The sequence below is a fragment of the Plodia interpunctella genome, chromosome 15 (assembly GCF_027563975.2).
Source record: "Plodia interpunctella isolate USDA-ARS_2022_Savannah chromosome 15, ilPloInte3.2, whole genome shotgun sequence".
Classification (NCBI taxonomy): domain Eukaryota; kingdom Metazoa; phylum Arthropoda; class Insecta; order Lepidoptera; family Pyralidae; genus Plodia; species Plodia interpunctella.
Genome location: NC_071308.1, coordinates 2,718,256 through 2,739,888, shown reverse-complemented (window position 1 = coordinate 2,739,888; position 21,633 = coordinate 2,718,256). Strand labels below are relative to the sequence as shown.

The following is a 21,633-nucleotide window of genomic DNA, read 5'->3' as shown; positions in this document are numbered from 1 at the left end:
GAGGTTTAATGTGTAACAGCCAAGGATTTATTAAATATACTTATATATATGTACATATAATGTATAAATGTCTTGTCCATAATCATATAAATATGTTGCCGCAACTGTTATTTTGACCAACGTAGTGGGCACCTACATTATTATTTAAAACAACTCGAAAACTTGATGTTTTCTTACAGTTATGTGTTGTGTAAGAGGTAACCTGGATTGAGATAAGACTGTTTGGATTTGAAGCTTTCGTCATGCCGAGAACGCAGCAAGATGTTGTGGCAAACTAATCTAACATATATAGATAATTTTGTATACACAAACTAGTCTGCGTGTTTAAAGAAATCTGTAAACCAGTTTCAAGGCATTCTTAACGGTTAAGGCGCGCCCATGAGGCTTCAAACCGCAAGGTGATTGATACAACTACACGAGGATTGACTGATTGAGAGGTGAAACAAATAAAAGCGAACTTACCGGCCATTCGGAGCCGACGGGGAGTGCACCAGCTTGACAGCGAACAGGAACTGTATTGCACAAACAAGAAGACAGCAAAGATTAAGTGATAGTGTCAACGCACACAATGCTAACGTCACTTCATACACCACTGCAAACTCCTCGGGGGCGGTCGTCGCCGGCGCCGATATCTTCAGCAGGAACAACAATGCCAGCAGCGCCAGGAGGAGGCTGATGAGGCACAATAACGCTAGGGAAGTCAGAGCCTCTTCTGTAGCTGCTCGATTGCTTTTGTTTCTAGCCGGAGGTGGCCGAGTGATAGCCCCCGAGGCATTGCCGTTCGCGATCTTGGGGGGAGACGCGACAGGTATTGGGGCTACGACGGAGACTGGAGCGGGATTGGGGGGAGCGCCGGGGCTGACGCTGGCGGAGGTTCCCCCGACGGAGTGTTTCGAGGAGTCGAGTGTGGAGACGTTGAGGGGCAGGTGGTGGTGCGGCCGCCGCGGCATGTTCTGGTAGCGGTGGTCGGCATCGTTCGCCGCCGGCGGCCGCTGCGCATGCTTCAACATGACGCGGCTCTCACGCCGCGGCCGCCCATCGCGACTGGTTCTCCGACATTCGGGCCGGTTTGCACGTGGCACTGAGACGCAACGCGGCCTCTCCTCCGACGGTTTGCCTAACGACTGCCGAGACCCGGCCCCCTCGGCTCTACCTGCGCCTGCGCGTAATTATGTCAGTCAGCCCGGTGCAAGCGAACTGCATTCAGCGGCGAGGGCTCACCTTTACCTAGCCTACCCCGACAATAGAATAATGCCACTCTAAAGACAATGACTATTTACAATGCTATATTAATGTTTTCGAAACAAATACACTTTTACCTTTTAGTATTTACAATTTACACAACTCGCCGGGATTGTCTCTCAATGTATATTTTACTGGACGTAAATATTTAACTTTATTCACACATACCATTCGCATTTTGTTGGATTGATAATATGATACAAACTTACAGTAAACTTCCAACTAACTTAGTGGAATGCGGCACTGTTTAGGAGACATTGTAATTTTTTTACTCGGTATATTTTTATCATAACATTTTTTTTGTTTGTATATAAGTTACGTCAGTTATTTTTAATCATAGCTGATTTTTGCACGATTGTCGGTACAAAATACAAACATTTTTGTATTACAGAACTCTACAATTAACAGAACCGTGACATACCTATGTATTATTTACTTCAGAAGGCAACTGGTCCTCGTGTGTGTTACATTGATGATACAGTTAATTAGTGGCTCTCTACTTTGTTGTCTCTAGCTAGAGATTAATTGAATGTCAAACGTTCAGGTTCAGATGTACCATTTGAGAACAAGCTGCGTCGGTACTTTATATTAAAACTGCAGATTACTCTATTATTATAGAGTTATTTTTATAAGAAACACAAAAAATCGTTAATTAGCACGGATATATTCCTCGAAATAAGAAATCCTTAGTATAGAACGTCCTTGGATAGAATAGATTAAATATTGATGAACCTTATATCTATTATATCCTTACATATAAAACAAAGTTCTCTTCCGCGTCTGTCTGTCTGTTCGCGATAAACACAAACTACTGCCGGATTTTCACCAATAGATAGTGTGATTCCCGAGCGAAGCCGGGACGGGCCGCTAGTATATATATATATATACTATTATTATAAAGAGGTAAGCGTTTGTGAGTTTGTATGTTTGAGGCGGGTAATATCCGAAACTACTGAACCTATTTCAAAAATTATTTCACCATTAGAAAGGTACATTATCCTATAGGCTATATTTGACAACCTAGGTGGCGCAGTGGTAAGGTTCTTGCCACTGAACCGAGAGGTCCCGGGTTCGATCCCCGGGTCTTGGATGTTTATCTATATATGTATTTATTATAAAATATAGTATCGTGGAGTTAGTATCCCATAATACAAGTCTCGAACTTGCTTTGGAGCTAGCTCAATCTGTGTGATTTGTCCCAATATATTTATTTATATTTATCTCAAAATTCCCACGGGAGCGAAACTCTGGGCAACGTCTAGTTATATATATTTTGTATTATTATTATTGTTGAATGTTTGAATAGTACAGAATACCATAAATGGCGTTAAGCCAATTTTTGTAACTTTGTACATTAAAGTTTTTAAATAAACATCAATAAATCTTTAGAACTCGAACTATCCCACCTTATTTTTGGTCGAAATCTAAAAGTTTTGGCCGCTAATTAGGTACAAACACCTGCTTTTGAGGCCCGGTGCTTTTGACACGTGCTTCAAACATTATTTATGTAGTCACGTGTATTGATGTGTATATATGTATAGGTACAGTACTGCGTTCAATTTTAGACTTTGTCACATTGGAATAAGAACCGATGTTTATACAAACTAATTAGTAAACAAAATAACAATAAGTATTAAAGCACGCGACTGTAGATATCATAAGTGGAATTTCAACTAGCTGTGCGTCCCGGCTTCGACCCTTGGCAAATTTAAGATTCAATTATTGATCAATGTAGACAACATCTAGTCTACCGCTCAATGATTACATCACGAAATGAAGTGTTTCGTTATAAATTTATCACAAACACAAGAGTTTTGTTTAAATTTATATTCACTAAAAAATTATTAAAGTATAAAAACGATTACAAAAGGGAAGGACACGGTCTTATTACGAGGATTTCCGTGGAAACCGCAAAATTTGATATGCAAGCAGAGTACATTAGTGTCGACGTATCGTCTTTCACAGGGCAGTACCTACACTAATTAAATTAAAACAATATTTTTTCTTTCATTGAAAAAAATCTTGTTAGGTAAATACCTATGTACATTCGCCCTGGAGCTAATACCTCTACCCCTAGTACCTACTGTATCTTTACATATTATATAAAGTCTTCTACCGCGTGTGTCCTGTCCGTTCGCGGATTTTCATGCGGTTTTCACCCATAGATAGAGTGATTCCTGAGGAAGGTTTAGGGGTATAATTTATTATGTTTTTAACCGACCGAAGCCGGGACGGGCCGCTAGCACTGTATATAAATCTGTGTCCGTAGTCTTACTTATCGAGTTACTAGCTTTTGCCCGCGGCTTCGCCCGCGTCAATTTTATTTTGAAATGAAATACCCTATATCCTTACTTCGTACTTCAAAATATAGGTATGTATGCAAAATTTCAAGATTAGTTGAACAGATAAAACGCGAGGCAGCAAACTTACTTTCGCATTTATAATATTAGTTAGGATTAAGATAATTGCTAACATTGATGTCAGATTTTATTCAAGTCGTCTTATGACATCTGACGTGATGAATCAGAGTTCTTTAAGGAATCCCAGGAAAATAGGAAATTCTATCTAACGGCCGTTGTCTCAAGAGACCGAAATCGGGGCAGAGCTTATATATATATATATGTATAGTACCTATATGTAAACATAGTTATGTACAAGGGAGGAGGCAGGACGATGTCCGCAGACCAGGTGGCAAAAACTTGCATTGCCTGGGACAAAGGTAGGGTGACAATGTCGCCGATAGGTTTCTGATAGTATCCGAGCGAAAATATGGAACCGTTATTTTTTCGCATTCGCAAAATTTTTTTTCTTTTCATCTCAGAGACCGATGCATAAAAAGTGGAATGAAAATTTCGGATTATTGGTCGAATCTAACCGATCGAACTTTGACCGAAACTAGGTTAATAAATTTAAGTTCAAAACTGACCAAAACCAAAACCGAATAGCATTCGGTATTCTAGTTTCTGAAGTAAATAGTTTTGTAAGTGCTTTAGGTTTTACTCTGTGATAAAATTGCTCATAATGCGGCAAAACCTTTATATACCCATTCATACAAATACATGCATGTGTCTACATTACTGGATCTATTTATAAAGTAAACTGCCTGTGTTAACTTTCCCTGATGAAAGGTATACTTCAAACTACATGTATGTAAAATTTCAAGAAGGTTGGTCGACTAGATAGAGCGTGAAGACGTAACAAACTTACTTTCGCATTTATAATTTAAGTAAAGATATTGTTTTCATATTTTAGTAATCAAGACAACGAAAAGTCATACGACTTGTTAAGAATTTTGTATGTTTCAAAATAGTGTTTTATTTTTGTTGGTAGATAAATAAACACAGAAACCCTTTGGCAAACCGTTTAACTAGTTAATATCATGAATCTTCATCTTTCAGAATACTACTGAAAGGACATGATTAAATTTTAAATACATATAACTCTAAGCATGTCCTGAAGTTCTGCGGCGTGTCGTCACCGCGCGATGCGACCCGTTGCCGGCTAGTGTAAGAATGTTGCAAGTCTAGTGCCAGGTCATTATCAGCCGAGGTGCATGGAAAAACTTATAAAGACAGGAATCTAATGCAATTCCGATGGTTACATTATAGATTTTAATGTCTATAAATTTAAAAATCAATAACATTCAACGATATTCTTTGATATTCGTTTTTGTAATCAAATCTTGCAGTTTATACATTGCTATGACAATGCATTATTGTAATAAGCATGCGTGACCTAATCGCGCAGGTTCGGCTCCCAACGAGGGAACTCCTCAACGTTTTACTGCACATGACATGACTTTTTCACTTGTTGTCTAGATCACTCCGATAACAATAAGATATATATTATATTAAACCAATCCATTCTCAAAAAGTTTGTCAATATAATATAAAAAAACAATAAAACTGGTACTTAGGTATATCGCTGTTTGTGATCGCTTTGATACTCTTCAACTTTGTTACTATTTATGTAGTGATTTTATTATTTTTTGAACCTATTACAATTAATGGTATAAAGTAAAAATATATGTAAGTACATAATATTTAATAAGTACCTAAACAGCTTATCTGTATGTAGCAGATGTATGAAAGGGATTCGTACAGATTGTACAACAAAACACTGTTTCATTAGAAAACAGTGCCTCTGTAATATACAAGTTATTAACAAATTTTCGAAACTCGTGTGTATTAGTAGTAGAATATCATTGTTACGAGTTACACGTGTTAAAATTGGATATATATTTTTATAAACTTCTCCGCTAAGGTCATATTTTGGCAAATTCTACGAGCAGTGGCAAAAATCCTATCACTTATTTGGACAGCCAAGGTTAGTTTGGCCTTAAACCAACTTTAAGTCATATAAATTCGAGGTACTTATTCAATAATAAGTTTGGTCGCGGACGTTCATTCTTATCTATTACGTAACCAGGTCACACTATACAAGATATACTTACTCAGACAAATCTATTTATCTGTCCGTGGTACACGCTTCAGAGTCCCCTTTACAACCGTGGCGTGAGTATTTTTAAATTTTTTATATTGCTGCACGCAAAGACTTCTCCGTCACAAATCACGAACAATGAAACAAAAATCTAACATGTTACTTAGCGCTCTACTTAGTAAATAGTTTTAATCTTGCCGTGGTAATTTATTTTGTTCCCCTGCGAAGACAGAGAAAGCTATAGGTATAATAGTTTTTTGGGTCTTGCTCTGCCTTGTCACTGAAAGAATGAGACGAGAACATGGAATTAGTAGGTCGGTAATTCGGCTAAGTGTTCGTAAACTTTTTCAAAATCTTCTGTCGTTTTTTCGTGGACATATAAGTACATGGTAAATCAATCGTTACTTAGGATATACTAGCGGCCCGTCCCGACTTCGCTCGTGTATAAACACAATAAATTATACACCTAAACCTTCCTCAGGAATCACACTATCTAATGGTGAAAACCGCATGAAAATACGTGCAGTAGTTTTTGTGCTTATCGCAGACAGAAAGACGCGACATAGGATTTGTTTTATAATATGTAAGGTTAAGGATAACGTTCTTGACATCAAGTTCACGGTTTCTTAACGGCCAGCATTACAATAAAAAAACATTATTCTTCAATATCTCCTCTCGTTTTCAGTCAACTAATGGACGTGGTGGTGATAGGCTGCGGCGCGTCGGGCGTCGCGGCGTTGCGGCGACTCCATGACGCCGGTCTGAAGGTGCTTGGATTAGAAGCCGGATCTAGAATCGGTGGTAGAATATGCACAGTCCCGTTTGGAGCGAACAATGTTGACATTGGGGCTGCCTGGTAAGACGGTTATTTACAATCGTAGTAGGTAGTGTTTTTTAAACTTTCGCGCTTTGAATAACTACATTCAAATTCAAAATTCTTTATTCAATATAGGATGGTATACACCACTTATTGACGTCAAAAAAATTATTTTAACTCCTACTGCCGACTTAAAAGGGGCAGGTGAAGAAGCGGCGCAACAAACTTCACCGCGGCCTTTTCTCAAAAGACGTCAATTAACAAACAAAATAAATTATATTTTTTTATTTCATATCGTTCGTGCTAAGTCCCGTTAATATAATTTATGTAGTTACAACTGTACTATTTGTTTAAGAGTTATTACTGGTTGACCAGACACAAATGCTGCCATAATTAAGGCAGCTAATAAGTATTGCTCCAATAATACCTAATTCAGGCTAAAATATAGGTACAATCATTATATTTATTTTATCTATGGGTACAATGTTAGGTAAGTACCCTTTAAATTTTTGAGCATTTATAATTTGATCACAGTCCGCCTAGTGGTGTTATGCGTAAAGGAAATGAACACACATACACGAAGCAACATAGCAAGTACCTATATAATACAAAGCTAGCGTTTCAGAACAACCACCAAACACTGCTGAGAAGAAATGCCGAATAAAACTAAACAGTGTTGGTCTCTATCGTAGTAGATGGGGTTGGGTTTTTGTATAATTTTTCTAGTTGTTATACTTACCTAAGCTTTGAAAAGTTAGGTCCTAACCTACTTAAATTTCAGAGCAACAAGTAGGTAATACAATATTGCATATAATTTGAGTCCCACGGGAGTCATATTCAATTTATTTACACATTATTGATAATAATATGAACGCGACTAGCTTTGAAATTAAATAGCTTTACAAAAAGTACCTTAAATATGATTCCAAAGAAATATATTACTTAGTAATGCTGTACAATTTTGTGGGAACTACTGATAAACAAGTGTCCCACAATATTGAACATTGAAACGAACATAAAAAAATATTTTATTTTATAAAATGGTTTATGGCGGGCAACAACGTTTATGCCAGGTGGGTTTTTGTTAATGTGAAATACCTACAGTATATACGTCTTAAAAAAAAAAGAAAAATCTATTTCAACTTTATATTTGACAACGAACGCCCTTCCCTAATATAGGCCTATCCCCTTAACGGGGTAGACAAAGCCAAGAGTTGCGAAACTCGAAAGCCATGTTGCTGTAGACTTATTGGAGGAATTTAAACAGTGATAGGTTGCTAGCACATCACCTATGAGAAGAATAGGTATCAAATTTAGAGTCTTATCCCTTGACTCCCTTGATTAACTTTTACATGCAGCTGGCGAATTCTGCGTTTTCTTTGAATAAAGAATGTAAAATAATACAACTCAGGTGTCACGGCGAAAAAGACAACAAAGTCTTCGAGCTTGCGGATCCCCTAGGGCTGATCGGACGACCAGAAACACCCCTTAAAAATATATACGTCTTATCCAACGGAGACATCCTTGACACTGCAAAAGGGGTCACTCTGGCGCAGGCCATCGCTGACGAAGTGTATAAGGCTGACAAGGACAACACGACTTCCATTTCTGAATGTGTGAGGACCGCGTAAGTAGATATATAGAGTTCAGTTGCTGCCTAAAAAGCGAAAACCCACGGAACCTCGCACGCGCAGGCAAGGAAGAGATGCCCATAACATAACACAATGAAAATTATTTAGATTGTACACTCACCCTGTTATTGATAAAATAGTTATAGCATACTTTAGCATAAAGTATGTTAACTTCTTTATGAATATTCATTCAGTGCTCAGAATGTGTGTCCACTGATAAGTCTACGGTGGCCGTTAATGGCACTGATTACGTTTTGCATAAGTCGCAGAACTAAATCTAGAAAAGATAATGCCACAAATACGAGTATAAGAGCATTCCATATGTTCTTCTATCTGTCGATAATTCTAATACATGAAACTTTAGTATAGTATGCCACGTTTTACGCCGCACTTAAACGTCCATTACTTCTGTTTAATGTACCGAAAACTATGTCCTAAATGAAAAAAGTTGAATTTTTTTTTCAATAAATTGAACCACTGTGACGTGGACGTCACTCAAAATCATGAAATCCTAACTAATATTATAAAAGGACAAAAATTATGACCTTTGTTTTTGTCAAAAGGAGATTATTGTTATTGACGACCTCGGTGGCGCAGTGGTAAAGTGCTTGCCTCTGAACCGAAAATGTAATAGTAATCCTCTGAATGGAAAATGGTTTTTTTCTGATTGGCTCGGGTTCTGGATGTTTATCTATATATGTATTGTATATGTTATAAAATATAGTATCGTTGAGTTAGTATCCCATAACACAAGTCTAGAACTTACTTTGGGGCTAGCTCAATCTGTGTAATTTGTCCTAATATATTTATTTATTATTATTTATTATTTTATTAGATACATAGATTAGATAGATTTATCTATATATAACTAGCGGCCCGTCTCGGCTTCGCTCGGATAAAAACATAATAAATTATATACCTAAAGAGAGTTTTTGAGTTTATCGCGAACAGACAGACGCGGCAGAGAGATGGATAATCCGCTGTGGCACAACGATTAGCCGGCGGCCGTTACGTTTAACAACCATGTAAACTTGATTTCATAATGTACTTTTTTCAGAGCAACAACGAATGACATCCTAAAACAAAACCGGAATCTAGCAGGACCTTTTATTGAGTGGTTCGAACGCAACAACCACTTAGGGGGTCAAACCGACCCCCGGAAGGGGAAATCTCTGAAGGGATTGAAGGAGAACTGGCCTTGCGAGGGGGAAGTTTGGCTCGATTGGAAGGGGAGGGGGTACAAAACTATTATAGACGTTTTATTGGTTAGTACACTTTTTATTTTATTTATTCAAAGTTTGTTTACCAAATTGGTGCACAGGGCAAATTTAATGCTAAAAGCATTAAATAGATACGATAGTAAAAGTTCGGGAAAAACTGAAAAAGTAATAATTGTGTCTATGTGATCAGTAAAAAAATATCTGCATTTATATGAGCGGAGGAGACTAGCATGATTAAAAACACTTGGTTCCTTCCTCAGCCGCAAAATTAGTTGCCATAAATACATATAATTGTTTAATAAAACTCAAAATCACCATCTTTAATCCTTGCCTTCGCATACTTGAATGCGAACCTTAGTTATCAATTCAGTTTACTTGTTTAGTTGTTGTTGAGAGTAGTTGTAAAAGTCATGTCAGATGCCTTTAGGCGACATTAATAAATTTTATTTGATATTGTTTTGGCTTCTATTGACCTTAAATAGTCCTCTCCTATTTATTTTTCGTAAATATCTCCTATGTACACACACACAGTTCAGTTACAGTTTTATTATAAGTATAGATAACTTTATCGCACAAGAAAACCACAGACTTCTATAATAAAACACTAAGAAACAAAAATACAAATTGTGATAGAAAACTTATCCCCATGGAGGAATCTTTTTCAGTCTACTGGCAAATGTGATCCCAATGTTCAATAACACATTCGATGTCAATGATTTCTATTATTTCTTCAGAATAAATACCCCGACCCTTCAAAGGAGATTCCAGTGCAGATTCTGCTAAACAAGGAGGTGGAAAGCATACGTTGGGGTAGTTCCCAGACCGGGCTGGACCCGAGTAATCCCCTGGTGCAAGTCAAGTGTAAGGATGGCAGCTTGTATGCCGCCAAGAGTGTCATCGTCACTGTGTCCATTGGGGTCCTTAAAGAAAGGTACATCTGGAAGTACTCCTGTATATTAATTAGTTTATGGTGCAATTAATACTTATATTAATATTAACTAGCGCTTCGCTTCGCATGGTCTAATAGAATCTTTTGTATGTATTCATATTCATATCCGGTGAAGGAAAACACCGTGAGGAAACCTGCACACTGGCTGGTTGATTAACTTGTGTGTGAAATGGAGAAGGCAATGGTAAACCACGCCATTACTAATACCAAGAAAGTTGTTATGTGTGTTTAATTCCACGTAATGACCACGACTCAGCCATGAGGAACTAACTAACGACTATGAAGAGAGAATATTCATATTACTTATTCGCCAACCAAGTGTTACAATGATCTTAAAGTAATTAATAAATTATCTGTATAACAATGAAAACTGCATCAAAACTTACTACTATTTATCTCATGAACTTTTTTTATTTCAGACACCAAACGCTGTTCAACCCCCCTTTACCTGCCGAGAAAATAAATTGCATAAACAACCTCCAATTATGCCTTTTGAACAAAATATACATAGAATTCGAAAAACCCTGGTATCCAAAGCGGGCTTACCACACAATTTTATGGCGAGACGAAGACAAGGCAAAGTTTTCGAGCGACGAGAAATGGATCACTGAAATATTTGGGTTGTGGACAGTGGAACACCAGCCTAATGTTATGCTGGCTTGGTTGTATGGGAATGGGGCAGAGATGATGGAAAAAGTTAGTTTGGGAGGAGTAGAGGAGGGGGTCAAGAAATTACTGAGTGTCGTTTTTAAACAGTTTGACGTGACGAATGTGAAGTCTATTGTGAGGTAACCAAATTGTAAACGTAAGGTATTATTGTAAACAAAGCTCAGTAATGGAACACAACTTGTAATGAAACGAGATAATACTTATCATGATTAGAGTTGCATTTAGTAAGCATGGAAAGTCGATTAGTCTTATCATCAGTCACTGTTTGTGAAAGTTTGTTTGAATAAGGCTCCGTTGCGCTCTGAAAGTCGGCAGTATACAGTTTTAAGTAAATTTTTGACGCCAATAAGTGTATACATCCTAAGTCGTTTGAATTTCGCGTTTCAATTATATGTATTTACTAGCTGCGCCCCGGGGCTTGACTCCCGTGGAAATTTCGAAAGTACCCTATGTGTTATTCCAGGTTATTTTCTACCCGTGTACCAAATTTCGTAACAATCGGTCCAATAGATAATGCGTGAAGAGGGAGTCCTTTTCCGTATGTATGCAGAATTTCAGAATTTGACTACTCAACCAATCTTCTATGCGGAAATCCTTATCTACCTAAAGCGTGAAGAGGTAACAAACAAACTTACTTTCGCATTTATAATATTAGTTGGGATATTTCAGATCACAATGGGCTTCTAATCCACTGGCGCGCGGTGCGTATTCCTACCGGAGTGTGGTGACGGAAGAAAATGGAGGGAGTGCGGAAATCCTCAGCGAACCTCTATATAGGGGGAATCAGTTTCCAGTGGTGTGCTTCGCGGGGGAAGCGACGTCGCATCGCCGGCACAATGCTGTGCATGGAGCACTGGACGCCGGCTTTAGGGAGGCTGATCGACTCCTACAAAGTTTTAAGGAATACCGGCATTAATGTAACTTCGGATGTAAATCTTGTTTTAAATCTTTTGAACATTAAAAAATTTTCAGGGATTGAACCATGAAGGCATGGTCTCGATAATACAGTGGTTAAGAGCATGGGCGTCGTTTTAATTATGTCGTAAATATTATTATTTTTACGCATTAGGTATGTACAAAGTTCAGTAAAATATTTTTGTACGTATACCTACCAAGGGGCTTACCATCATCTCTTAACGCGATCCACTTTACGTCCTAAACTGATCTGCATCGCAAATTCGTACCATCGACTTAATATTTAGTACGAATGCGATTCATCATTGAACTGAGTTGCATTGGAATCGTTCTGTAAAAGTTGGTGGTAGGCCTGCAGGTTTATGGTGATTAATATTTTGTATTTTATTACACAAAATAAAGTATTTATATTATGAGTAATTGTGCTTATTTCTCCATTACATTATGGGCTGTGACGTCCAAGAAGCACAGGTATATTTTAAATTTCAAAAATAAATTAAAGATATATCTCCTTTAATAATGAACATTGTAAATTGTGATTTGTAGGCTTAAATCTTATTTATATTTAGATACAAACTGTAAAGAAACAGCTTGAAGATATTTATGTTGGCTTAAAATAAAACATAAAATTTTATTATAACAGTTCATTTAAACCTATTGCTTAACTTATATAACAGTTTCATACCTACATGTCACAAACACATATACATAAAACTGAGACATAACCGTCTAAATCTACTTTAAAAATAATATTTTGCCTTCACCAATATCATGTTTGACAAATATATAGCGCTACTCTAGAACACCATTAACCACGAATCGATTCGAAGTGTGACGCAGCGAACCAATCACATTGCGGTGTGGTTGTCGTTGCCTCACAATGGCGCACTGTGATTGGCTGGCTGCGTCTCAGGGCCACAGCTTTGTAATCATTACAAAAAAACCTGTATTGATTCGTTGGGGGCTTACTGTGGTGTATTTTGAAAAACCGTTATTAAAATATATCTAATATAGATAACATTTAGTTCAGTTCTTGTAGATAACAATCTACAACAAACATTAATTAAACTTAATACATAATAATTCAAACATTCTTCATTATAAACAAATATTATATAGTCAATATATCTCAGAATAACAATGAGATGACTAAAAAAAGTTATTATAAAGAAATTCTAAACAACTTACATTACTTGACTTCATCTTTATATGGTGCTCTAATAGTTAAGACGCCTGTGAACCGAGAGTCTCGGGTTCGAATCTTACTTGTGCCACTTGAGTTTGTATTCCAATAAGGCACGTATATAGTTTTCATCAACCGTCACTAGGTTCCGGTGAAGAAAAACATAGTGAGGAAACTACACTCTAGTATATAATTTATCATGTGGTCTGAGTGTATGGCTATGGCAAACCACTCTATTACCAAGAACTTCGTTGTGTGTATATCATTCCACCTAGTGACCACCACCCTCAGCCATGAGGTATATGACTGTAAGTATATGTACTACACAATAAATTAATCATTCGGAGTTGCATAACCAAATGCCAAAATCACAGCGATTATATATGTTATTGCATATACCACACGGACTACGAAGCAAAACCAAAGAGACTTTTTATTGCACTTTCTATAACCAAAGTTGTATCTCGATACGCGGGGCTGAGGCAGGCGGGTGGGGACGCGGTTCCGCCCCTTTCCGAATGGAAAACGAAAATAGCTGTGCACAAGTTAATACACCGGATCTTTCTTCATATTTGTTCCGTGATACGTGGCTCCATTGTAATCACCACAGTACAGGGTTACCTATGAAACACCAACAACCTTGCAAGTTAAGCCGGGTCCGCTGCGCCATGTTTTGAACAGAACATTTGTTCAAAAACACAAATTACAACGACAAAATTAAGTTTTTGAACAAGGTTCTGTTCGCGCATGCATGGCGCAGCGGACCCGCCTTTAGTTTTGCTAACATCATAAACGACAATGTTTGTTCTAAACCCAGATTTTTCCTGCAAGTCTTATTATGTAAACAACCTTATCAAGTCTTTTCGTAATTTTACATCTATATTAATTAAAATATACTTTTGAGGAAATCACTTTGGTGGTTAATAAATGTTTTACTTCAGAATGTATATGTAGCAGCCAAATGTATAAGTTGAACGTTTTGAGCGCGCCTCAAATATTTAATCAAAAAGCTAGACGTGTGATTGAATAACGTTGTTCAGTCAAAGGGCTAGCGTTTTGATTGAACAGCTATTTTAATCAGTTGGATGCGACATATAGATTTGAACTAATATTTGAATTATTATCAAAAAAATTCAACAATATGTTTATATTTTAGGACTTGTAAGAAAAAACGGAGTGTACACAGTTCTAGATAACCCTGTAGATATTCTAATCTAATTTTGAAAGAAACATGCCGCGATATTTCGACTATTATTTTAAATAGTGATTGATTACATAATGATAAGATGTATTCGAGGAACGAAGAATATTTAAATAATAAGTAACTGAAATATTATTTCGCTCTTATTCGTAAAAAAGTTGAAGTGTACTTAATGTTTTGTCTCGTTCTGTCAAAGTCAAATATTATCAAGTGCGACAGTTACAAAACGTTTAGTGTTTAGTAGCTTAAAAATATTCTTTAATTTTTTTATTGATAAGATGGGAGTGTATTTGCCATGTTTTTGCTAACATCGGTGCAAAAAATATACATAAAAATCAGTTATTATGAGTCTGTGTCAGTTATTACGAGTATGTATCAGTGATAAATAAACACAACAACATTCTAGCGAGTTTTGTGTTTCTTATTTTCTGTTTCTGTAAGTGCACTTGGGTTTTATCTAATTCGTGATAGTTACACTGATTTGACAAGAAAAGTATAGTTAAAATGATATTATTAATTAATTGCTCGTCATTAAATAAAAAATGGTTAAAATGTTTCGGCCTTCAATGAAGGCTCAAATGGTCAAAAATATGCTCAGAACACTTCACACCGACGACTTATGAAAATATGGACTTCATACAGGTAAGGCTTTCAGTCAAAATCAAGTTTATCAGTTTATCACCACAGTTGACCAAATAATGCATAACCTAAAATGGTGTTATTATTTTCAGGACCAGTTAACCACCCTTCAATTTTCTCACGGTCTAAAACTGAAGTCTTAAAGTGTACTCAAATGCGACATAGCTGCTAAACGTGAAGCTAAAAATCAAATATGTGTCGTCGTATATGAAGTTAACCCTATAGACGGTTTTTTGATTATATTTTTGATTTGAATAGTTTTTCGGAGGAAGTGGTTAATTGATTATGTTGAAGAAGTGATGGTCGAAAATAATATACACATTCCAATCCCACAAATGGTGCAATGTGATATCAATCCGTGTTCAATAATTATAATAAAGATATCGTGTTTTACAATGGACTTGAATCATTTAGCAAATTTGTCTTGTATTAACACTTTTGTGTTCTGATGAAGCCTATTCAATAATCCACTAAATTTTTCTTTGAAAAATATTGAAAATTGGCGCTTTTTGCCTCCATTGGCAATGATTGTTAACCCTAGTTATACCAGTAGCGCCATCTGCGCCGAGTATTTCGTAATATTCCCTATTTATGCATTCAGTCTGCACTGGCCATAAATAATAAAAAGTGGCATAATACATTTTTGAATAGCAAACACTAAAAAACTTACCAACTATTCCGTCTTAAGGCCAGGATACAAATGGTCGATTACTTTTGAACTAATAATATTACCCTCTTCGTCGACATCGCACATTGTAATTTCGACTGTGTTCTTATCGACAATAGGTTCCATTTTCTGCTCACACTCACTGTCGTCTGTTGCGCTTTCGCTTCGGCTTTCGCTTTCGTTTTTCTCTTTCTTAAGCGTAATTGCGAACCGTTTCGGCGTTGTTTTTGTTGCCTCAGCGATTTCCTTGACATCAAATTAAAAATCCAATGTTAATTTAGAAACTAGATCATCACATGTACTATTGCCTGATTGGTTAACTTGTCGAGTACGGATGCGCAGATCTGCGCAAGAATAATGTTAATGTTTAACTATTTATTGATGTCTGGTGTTCCCGCATACGAGGCGTTAATAAAACAATCATTTTAAAATTAATTTATACTAAAAAAATAGAGATTCAGATTTTTCGATTGAGTTAAAAAAAAGTCCAATCGAACACCGATATATGGTAGCTCTTTGGTTTTATATTTTAGTTAAATAGTGGAAAAGTCATGCGTGCATAGACAACCACAATATCGTTCAATAAACGTGCACTGCTATTATTACAAATCGACCTTTAAATTGACTATCGAAGCCGTTTTTTCATATATATAACTAGCTAGCTCTTGCCCGCGGCTTCGCCCGCATGAATTTATCTGTGAAAGCGGAACAGACGATTTTCATACAAATTTTCACCCCTTATTAACTTATATATATATATATATATATAGTCATTTGGGGGTTGATTTTTGGAAAAAAGCCTATGTTTTAACTACATGCATACCAAATTTCATCCAAATTGGTCCAGCGGTTTAGCCAGAGTGCAAATAATATAAATTTGCATACGTACCTTGACTTTAAACTTCAATTTGTTCTGAGGTGATTCCTTCGGAATGCTGCCGTCAACAATTTTTTCAGAAACGTCGAGAAACTCGTATCTTGTGGTCGTCAGTCTGTACATACCGTCCTCACTTATTTGGTATCTGAAAGTTATTAAAAAACAATAAAAATCTGATATGCCAAAGCCACGAATACTTAATGAATAATTACGCTAATAGGATGACCACAATTTGTAGCATATTTTCAATATTGTCAAATTATGTAATTATAAACTCAAAAACTGCACGGAAATTCATACGGTTTTCACCAATAGATAGAGAAATTCCTGACGAAGTTTTAGGTGTATAATTTACTTTTTACCTGCGACTTCGCCCGCGAAAATTATCCCGGGATGAAAGGTACCCTTCTATGTATGCCCTTCTCCATACTTCAAACTACGTGTGTGCAAAATTTCAAGAAGATTGGTTGAGTACATAGATCGTGAAGAGGTAACAAACAAACTAACTTCCACATTTGTAATATTAGTAGGGATAAAAGGGAATTGTAATATTGGTTAGGATTATGTTTTTACACGAGCGAATCCGGAAGGGGTCGCTAGTAAAAGCATGAATCTCACCTAAACCGACTATGTCCATACGGCCACTGGGCACCGTGCACATTCACCAAATGCCTAGTCAGTCTTTCTCCCCTTGTAAAAGTCTTCATACTATCATCAGGGCACATATGACAGGCGTATTTCCTTTGAACTTTGGGCTTTTTCCTCCTTTCCTCTTCGGAGTCAGATGTAGATTCGTCGACTTCCGATTTACCTTTGCGTCGCCGTTTGCGTGTGTGAGTGCGCATGTGCATTTTCAAGTCCCATTTCATTACTCCCCTGTAACATTTGTTATTTAATTATATCTTATTGAAATAAATTTGTAAATGTGCAATAGGTGGACTTTTTGTTTATTTATTTACCAAAGAATGATACAATGTGTTTTAATTACAATCTTAACTTAGAATAAACTTATATAATATTTATGTTACTAACCACACATTTAACTGTCGAGTGCGCATGCGTAGATAAAAATAAATAAATAATGAATAAATGAGGACAAACATATTGAGCTAGCCCCAAAGTAAGTTCGAGACTTGTGTTATGGGATACTAACTCAACGATACTATATTTTATAACAAATACATATATAGATAAACATCCAAGACCTGGGCCAATCAGAAAAAGATCGTTTTCCATCATGACCCGACCGGGGATCGAACCCTGGACCTCTCGGTTCAGTGGCAAGAACTTTACCACTGCGCCACCGAGGTCGTCAAGAATGTGATACTTTGTTTAAAACATTATCTAATAGTCAATTGGGTCATACAGAGAATGCAGCTTCAGTCTGGAAAAATATAGAGAAGATTTCGGTGTATCTTGTGCACACCTTATGCACTACAATGAAATGCGTGACGTTAAGGGGCGGGTATATTTCTTTTTCCGCTCGGAGTGGGACGGAGCCGTTTCTCCGCTCCGTCTGCCTCAGCCCCGTGTATCGTTATACAACATTTACTAGAGAAATGGCGAAGCGTTACCTCTTAATTTTCGCCGGCCGTACCAGCGCAGGGCACCTTAAATTCGTCTACTATATCTACTACACTACCTAAGAACACACATACTTGTATTGGCAGTGCGGACAGTGGTGTATGCGGCTGTGGCGGTCGTCGATGTGCCTGTAGCGCACGTGCTGCGCGAGCGCCGCGGTGGTGGGCGCGGACATGTCGCACATCGCGCACGCGTACGCGGAGATGTGTTGTCGCGCGTGACATCGCAGCAGATACTCAGTCGCGTGCAGTTTGCCGCACACGGAACACGCGAACTCCGTGTTCGGATTAACGTTCTGAGTTTGTAATAAATATATATAAGATCGTGGAAATTTTGAGTTTTGATGGAAAATGGTGGCGAAATTTCGTATCATGTGTTTGTGCAAAAAAGTTGTGAATATTTAATGAGTAGAAACATATCGAGTTGAAAAAATATTATTCACTAGCTGTCGCCTGCCGCTTCGCCCGTGGTCTATGTTTGACATCGGGTTATTAACTATACTATTGGGGTATTATGTAATCTATGACTATACCAAAAACAGGTCTAAATCTGTGCTAAGAATAATAGGAATTAAATATAACAGATGAACTGATAAACTTACTTGTCTCCTAACATGATCGGTCAATTTCCTATAACTCGCGAAGTGTAGCCCACAATGATAGCAAGCTATGACCCTCTCGCCAGTGTGTGACCTCATGTGAACTCTCAAAGGGTTCCTCTTGATAAAAGTGGCGCCACATCCAGCCCATGAGCAGAGGAAGTCTTCCGAGTATCTGATGTGTGCACATTCCACATGGTCGAACAATGCCTGGAATATTTATTGAATAATACTCAGGCAGCTATTTTAAATATCAATTTGGTTATAATCACAGCAGAAAGTAGTAAGCTCATTTTTTTGAGGTAATCCTCGAAGCGCACTTGTTTCAAGCGCACCCGTTTCGACGGGTGCGCTTGATACAAATGCGCACAAAAATTGTTCTTCGAAGAGCACCAGTGCACTTCGATAAATACTAAAAATAATAAAATTTCATTCTTCGAAACGCACCTACGTTTTAATATAGGGAAGGGCATGAAGTTAACATAATGATGATATCGATAATCGTTTAAATTCGTTTATTTACCAAATACCATTTATAATAGTAATAATACCAATTTGACAGAAATATAGGTATATATATAATATTATAATAATTCGACGATGTTTTAAATCCTACTTTGCGCATCGCGATGTTTATGTTGCTATGTAGGGTATGTATCATCTTAGGTTTTACCGCAATGTGATTATTAAACATATGTACATTACTTATTTCTGTGTTTTATTTATATATATTCTTTACTCTATAAAAAATACGTAACATATTTTTCGTTTGTCATACTCGGAAAGTATGATGTTTGACCTGGATACCACACTATGGCAATAGAACCATTCCTCACTAGGGTGGAAAAAAATCGATATAATGTATTATTCATGGCTCTTCCTTATATTATTTTTAAACGTGGGTGCGCTTCAAAGAACGAAATTTTAATATTTTTAGTATTCCTCAAAGGGCACTTTTTTGGTGCGGTTCGAGGAATAATTTTGGTGAGCTTCGACGGGTGCGCTAAATACGAGAGCGCTCCGAGGAATACCTCCACTTTTTACGCAGACTGACTGGCTTTGCAGCATCACAGCCCGGAACACAACGGGAACATGCTTGACATGAGAGAGAGAGCTCTTCACACCTGATGTCTATATCAGACAGCGAAAATTGTATAATATGAGTAGTCAACTCACTTTATCTTCAGTAAAACTAGCGGCCCATCCCGGCTTCGCTCGGGTAAAATAATAATCAATATAATAATAATAAATAAAATAATAATAAACTATACACCTATACCTTCCTCAGAAATCACCCTATGTATTGGTGAAAACTGCATGTAGAACACCTGCATAAAGTTTATTGCGAACAGACAGACGGGGCAGAGAATTTTGTTTTATAATATGCAAGCATGTTGTTCAGGGGCTCCTATTGATAATTTTTTGCGAACTCTGAGCTTCAGGGAGTCACAGCTCTGAAAGTAACCAAGATCATACATGTATGAGAAAGAGGTAAGCAATATATACCTGTATAGCATCAAAAGATTCGTTACAGCCAAACCATAAGCAGGTGTGAGGCGAGTTCAATGGTGGCAGTTGGTTCCTCTTACTCGAGTCTTTCCGGCATCGGTCCAGCTTTAAAGTTGCTCGGCCATTAAACCCAATCGCCATGAGACGCGCATGATAAGCATGGTAGTTCATATGTCGGACCATCTCAGTGAAATCTGATGTTTTGTGTCCACAAATATCCCAGAGGCATACATATTCCACTGGAATGAAAGTAGTATGAATTTCATATATTACTAGTGGGCTATCCCGGCATTACTTGGGTAAAACCATAATACATTGTACATCGCATTGGATCACTTGTTAAACTTCACACTAGGTACTAGTGTGTTATTATAATATTAAAAAAAAAAATTTAAAACTCAAAATCAAATCATTTATTCCAAAATTAGACCTTCACCTTCTCATATATTTTAAATCAAATGATATTTACCAATGCTACAAACTACTAACATTTCAAAACAACCACTGCTGAGAAGAAATGCCAAAGAAACCCATTTAAAAAGGGTCTCCACACTCTTCCCTTATCATTCCAAAATGTTCCTGTATCATCTTATTCATCAATATATTACATTTATTATGTCAAAAAAGTACTCACCACTATCTTCTTTACCAATAACATGTAAACCAGAACTATGTTGCCGAATGTGTGTCTGGAAACGTTCATAATTTCCAAAAAAATCGCGACAAGCTTGCCACTCACACTCCATGCGTAATTTCTCCACACGCAGCTTCAGTCTGGGCTGGAAATAACAAAAGAACATAGTTATAGCTCAGATAGCTATAATTAAAATAAAATCAACCAAGTTTAAGCACAGTAGGTTAGGATGGACGAGAAACACATAGGTATCTATGAGTCGTTTATTAAGACAAGTTGGGAGGTTGCCTTCAACAATTTCTTCGTAGCCCAATAACTTTTCCAAGCGTTATTAAACTTAGCCAAGGATATAGTTATCAAGGTTAGAAAAATACAAACCACTGCTTTAGGCTCCACTGCAGGCTCTTCAACACCAGCGGGCACGGTTGCGTCATCGTCAACAGCCGATAACAAAAACTTCTTTCGCTCCGCATTCGTGCGTATGATAAATTCTATGTCATTCTGATTCTGCACATTTTTGGACTCAAGACTATTTTGATGTTGAAGCCAGCCAACACAACGCGCAAGTTTGGTTTTTTGAACATTTGGTTTTTTAGGTTTTTCTTCCATTTCCGATTTTCCCTCCATTATTGCTATACTATCAGCTGTCTCATCAACACATTAATGTTTAGATAGGTACCATAATTTCATATTATGAATGCCGTTTTTCTCTTTATGATAATGAAATAAGGCTCATTTAATGCATTCACGTTATTAGCACCTTTATTGAAAACAAATACTAATTTAAAATAAATAAGTACCAACTGTTCTAATACAAAATAAATTCACTGAAAGAAATAATGAAATAACGACAGAAGA

The 21,633-nt window shown here is 37.0% G+C and overlaps 3 protein-coding genes across 8 annotated transcripts in view; 1 reads left to right on the top strand and 2 right to left on the bottom strand.

The window, feature by feature from the left end:
* The window catches only part of LOC128676171 (uncharacterized protein), a 15,071-nt gene extending 13,657 nt beyond the window's left edge, over positions 1-1,414 (bottom strand). Inside the window, exon 1 of the mRNA XM_053756157.2 lies at positions 463-1,414. Coding sequence (XP_053612132.1) covers positions 463-1,010 — 548 coding nt within the window. The 5' untranslated portion in view covers positions 1,011-1,414. The remainder of the gene's footprint in view (positions 1-462) is intronic.
* Positions 1-12,303, top strand: part of LOC128676170 (peroxisomal N(1)-acetyl-spermine/spermidine oxidase-like) — a 16,469-nt gene extending 4,166 nt beyond the window's left edge. For 3 of the 5 annotated variants that reach the window (XM_053756154.1, XM_053756152.2, XM_053756151.1), the window contains exons 2-7: positions 6,368-6,538; positions 7,911-8,126; positions 9,188-9,395; positions 10,085-10,281; positions 10,719-11,087; positions 11,638-12,303. In XM_053756154.1, the coding sequence (XP_053612129.1) occupies positions 6,375-6,538; positions 7,911-8,126; positions 9,188-9,395; positions 10,085-10,281; positions 10,719-11,087; positions 11,638-11,884 (1,401 nt within the window). In that variant the 5' untranslated portion in view covers positions 6,368-6,374 and the 3' untranslated portion in view covers positions 11,885-12,303. Of the gene's footprint in view, positions 1-5,459; positions 5,569-5,676; positions 5,757-6,367; positions 6,539-7,910; positions 8,127-9,187; positions 9,396-10,084; positions 10,282-10,718; positions 11,088-11,637 lie in introns of those variants that run through there. The other 2 variants (XM_053756156.2, XM_053756153.1) reach the window with 2 other exon arrangements.
* Hinfp (Histone H4 transcription factor) lies at positions 10,084-21,633 on the bottom strand. 2 transcript variants are annotated; one of them, XM_053756150.2, is made up of 9 exons: positions 21,154-21,633; positions 20,776-20,920; positions 20,139-20,380; positions 18,636-18,842; positions 18,109-18,329; positions 17,069-17,326; positions 16,463-16,595; positions 15,577-15,819; positions 10,084-13,687 (listed from the first exon to the last, which is right to left on the bottom strand). In XM_053756150.2, the coding sequence occupies exons 1-8, from the start codon at positions 21,400-21,402 to the stop codon at positions 15,580-15,582; spliced, it is 1,695 nt and encodes a 564-aa protein (XP_053612125.1). In that variant the 5' UTR covers positions 21,403-21,633; the 3' UTR covers positions 10,084-13,687; positions 15,577-15,579. The 2 variants fall into 2 exon arrangements, with proteins under 2 accessions (XP_053612125.1, XP_053612124.1); XM_053756149.2 differs by having other exon boundaries at positions 10,084-15,819.